This window comes from Mus pahari, chromosome 9 (genome assembly GCF_900095145.1).
Source record: "Mus pahari chromosome 9, PAHARI_EIJ_v1.1, whole genome shotgun sequence".
NCBI classification, from domain to species: Eukaryota; Metazoa; Chordata; class Mammalia; order Rodentia; family Muridae; genus Mus; species Mus pahari.
In genome coordinates this window covers 47,322,709-47,326,106 of record NC_034598.1, presented here as the reverse complement: position 1 = coordinate 47,326,106, position 3,398 = coordinate 47,322,709, and the positions used below count along the sequence as shown (strand labels likewise).

The 3,398-nt window shown below is 34.5% G+C and overlaps 1 protein-coding gene across 1 annotated transcript; it reads left to right on the top strand.

Annotated features, from left to right (window-relative positions):
- The first annotated feature begins 608 nt into the window (after positions 1–608).
- On the top strand, positions 609–1,571 carry LOC110326677 (olfactory receptor 6C2-like). Its single transcript, XM_021205270.1, has one exon. It carries the CDS (start codon positions 609–611, stop codon positions 1,569–1,571), a length of 963 nt encoding a protein of 320 aa, XP_021060929.1.
- Positions 1,572–3,398: the final 1,827 nt, after the last annotated feature.

The window sequence follows — 3,398 nt, the reverse complement described above, 5'->3', positions numbered from 1 at the left end:
ATACCTGGATCATATGATAGATTTATTTCAGACTCAGTTTGCTTGTTGAGGAATCATTATACTGCTGTTCACAATGGCTATAGTAATTTACCAACATAAAAGACTTCTCTGTCCACATAGTCATCAGTAATTATTTATTATTGTTGTTGTTGTTGATATCTGATAATAGCCATTTCTATCTATGGTGAAATTATGCCATATTTTAGTTTTGGTTTACTTTCATGAGGGATCTATGGTAATTTTCCCTCTTTAGTTCTTGACAAATACGTGTGTTTTCTTCATCTTGGTGTATGTTTGGGCTTGCCTTGCTATTATTGTTTCTGTTTTTATTCTGTATGCCTGGTTAAGAGTTTATCATTGTTACTTCTCTTATTCAAAAATCATATTTTAATTTTACTGATATTATTTCTTGTCTTTTTTATTTCTCATTTTATTGATTTCTGGTCTTGATCATTGTTTCTTTTGGTATGCCTGCATTTTATTTCACAAATTTGTATAATATCTTATTGAAAACTTGTACATTCTACTCATTTTATTTTTATTTCATTTTTTACACTTAGATAATTTGACTATTTATATGCAGATTTCCTAAAACACCAAAAGTAGTTATGAGAAACCACACAGTAATGACAACATTCATCTTACTGGGACTTACAGATGATCCAGGCCTCCAAGTTCTATTTTTTGTCTTTTTATTTCTGACATATATTCTGAGCATAATGGGGAACCTGACAATTATCATTCTCACCCTGATGGACTCTCATCTTAATACACCTATGTATTTTTTTCTCAGAAACTTCTCCTTCTTAGAAATCTCATTCACAACAGTCTGTATTCCTAGATTCNTNTACAGTATATCANCTGGGGATAATACCATAACATACAATGCTTGTGCCAGTCAAATATTTTTTGTTGGACTCTTTGGAGCCACAGAGTTTTTTCTGCTGGCAGCTATGTCCTATGACCGCTATGTGGCTATCTGCAAACCCTTGCACTATATGACCATCATGGACAACAAAGTTTGTGCCATCCTTGTCCTCTGTTGCTGGACTTCTGGGCTGCTAGTCATTATCATACCTCTTGGCATGATCATCCAGCTGGAATTCTGTGACTCTAACACCATTGATCACTTTTTCTGTGATGCATCACCTCTTATCAAAATCTCCTGCGCAGATACGTGGTTTTTGGAGCAGACTGTCATTGTTTGTGCAGTGCTGACTTTCATCATTACACTAATAGTCGTGATTCTCTCTTACATATACATTATCCGGACAATTCTCAGATTCCCTTCTGCTCATCAGAGGAAGAAAGCATTTTCTACCTGCTCTTCTCACATGATTGTAGTTTCCATCATGTATGGNAGCTGNATTTTTATCTANGTGACACCTTCTGCCAAAGAACAGGTAGCTATCAATAAAGGAGTATCTATGCTCAATACATCTGTTGCCCCTTTGTTAAATCCATTTATTTATACTTTGAGAAATAAGCAAGTGAAACAAGCTTTTAATGACACAGTAAAAAAATTGCATATCTCTTACACCAATAAGAACATGTTGGATTTAAGCAGCTAGTTGGCTAGTTTTCATTTCTCTGGAGATTTTTTAACTATTTCAGCCAGGTTAACATTTTCATAGTCCTTTACATCTTGATTTGGAAACCCACTTATGTCAGGAGCCATTGAAGGATAAGCTAATAACTAGCAGATGGTCGTCCTGAAATGAGTCTGCCTTGGGATACAATACATGATGGATTTGCTCCAATAGGCAAGGCACAGAAGAAATTCATTTTAGAAAATATTCCTGCTATTAATTTGATTTTCCTGTTATTATTAAACATATATAATAAACATTAGGTATTAGCCCACTGTTTTGAACAGATCTCTGCAGAACAACAAATATGTACTGTCTTGTAGTGATGTTATATAGACAAATAAATGACTTCATAAACCTTAATGGTGATCCTATAAGAGTTTCTAAATTCGTAGTAATTATTAAGCTATTAATAACATTACTATTAAATTCTTTCTGATAATCAAAACTGCATAAAAAAAATCTGCCAGTCTTTTAGTGTCATGATTTAATTGCTTCTGAGATAGTGAGCAGGCATTCTGCAATTTAGAGCACATTCTAATTGTGAAACCATTAACCAAAGGTCATAAACAGGGAACTACAATTTGCTATAGATGCCAGGACTGAAGATAAAATATTGACTCGGTTTATCTATTAAAAACTTCACCAATAACTTAATTATGTTTTTTAACTCTCCATGAACCTGTGGAGCTGTGAGAGATGATGAATGTTTAGCCAGATAATTACTACTAATGGATATACATGTAAACTTTCTCTGTTGTAAACTTTGTATTTAATTTATGATTTGAATTTATGTGTAAATTTGTGATGAACTTTTTACCATGTGATCACATATTCTGAAAGATGCATAAGTGCTGAGGAAAAAGAGAGGAAACAGGACTGAGCTGAAGACAGATTTTTTTAGACAGAACAGCTTTAGACAGAGCTGAACTGAGGAGAACTCTTTAGACAGAACTCAAGACTGAACTTTTTAGAAAGAACTGAACTGAGCTGAGAAGAACTTTTTAGACAGAACACTTTTTAGACAGTACTGAACTCAAGAACTTAGAAGTAAAGGCATAGCATTGGGAGAAAAGGTATTGAGAGTAAGAGCATTATTGTGACTTCAGAATAAGAAGAGAAAACAAGATTAGAAGGAGAATGCAGATTGTCATATCATTAGAAACTCTAAGACAACTTAAAAAATCTAAGCAATGCACAGTGCAGAGGGAAAGAGAAACAGAAGAAGCTGCAGAGAGAAGAGAAGGAGCAGGCAGGCTTCTCTTTACCATGGGCAGAACAGGTCTTTTCTTATAGCAAGGCAGGCTTAGTATTACTAAAGAGAGCAAAGCTTTCTTCTTACAGACTTTGTTTTAATTCATTTAGCAATAAAAGAGTAGAAGATTTTCCTTTCTTTATGCAATAAATATTGTAGCTCATTTTTCATCCAGTATGAGTAGGTTATTTCTGTACTGTGCTTGGTCTTTTGCTCCATACACATATATCAGTATGGATGTGTGTGTGTGTGTGTGTGTGTGTGTGTGTGTGTCAGTGTGTAATTATGAGATAAGTATGTAAGGTGGGCTCAACTGGTTTGAATGGAGATGTAAAAATGTTTAATCATGAATTCGTATGTGAATTTATGTAAGTTGGTCCTTATTTGCTTATGTAAAAGTTTTCCTTCTGCTAGTATGACTTTCTTCTCCTGGTTCAATAGAAGTTTATTGCTTCAAACATTCCCTAGCCTGACAAGCAAGAGGCATCCCTCATTCAATCCCCTGCTGTTTTATGATGAGGTGCTAAATGTCAGAGAGTGCATTTTCTGGCCTC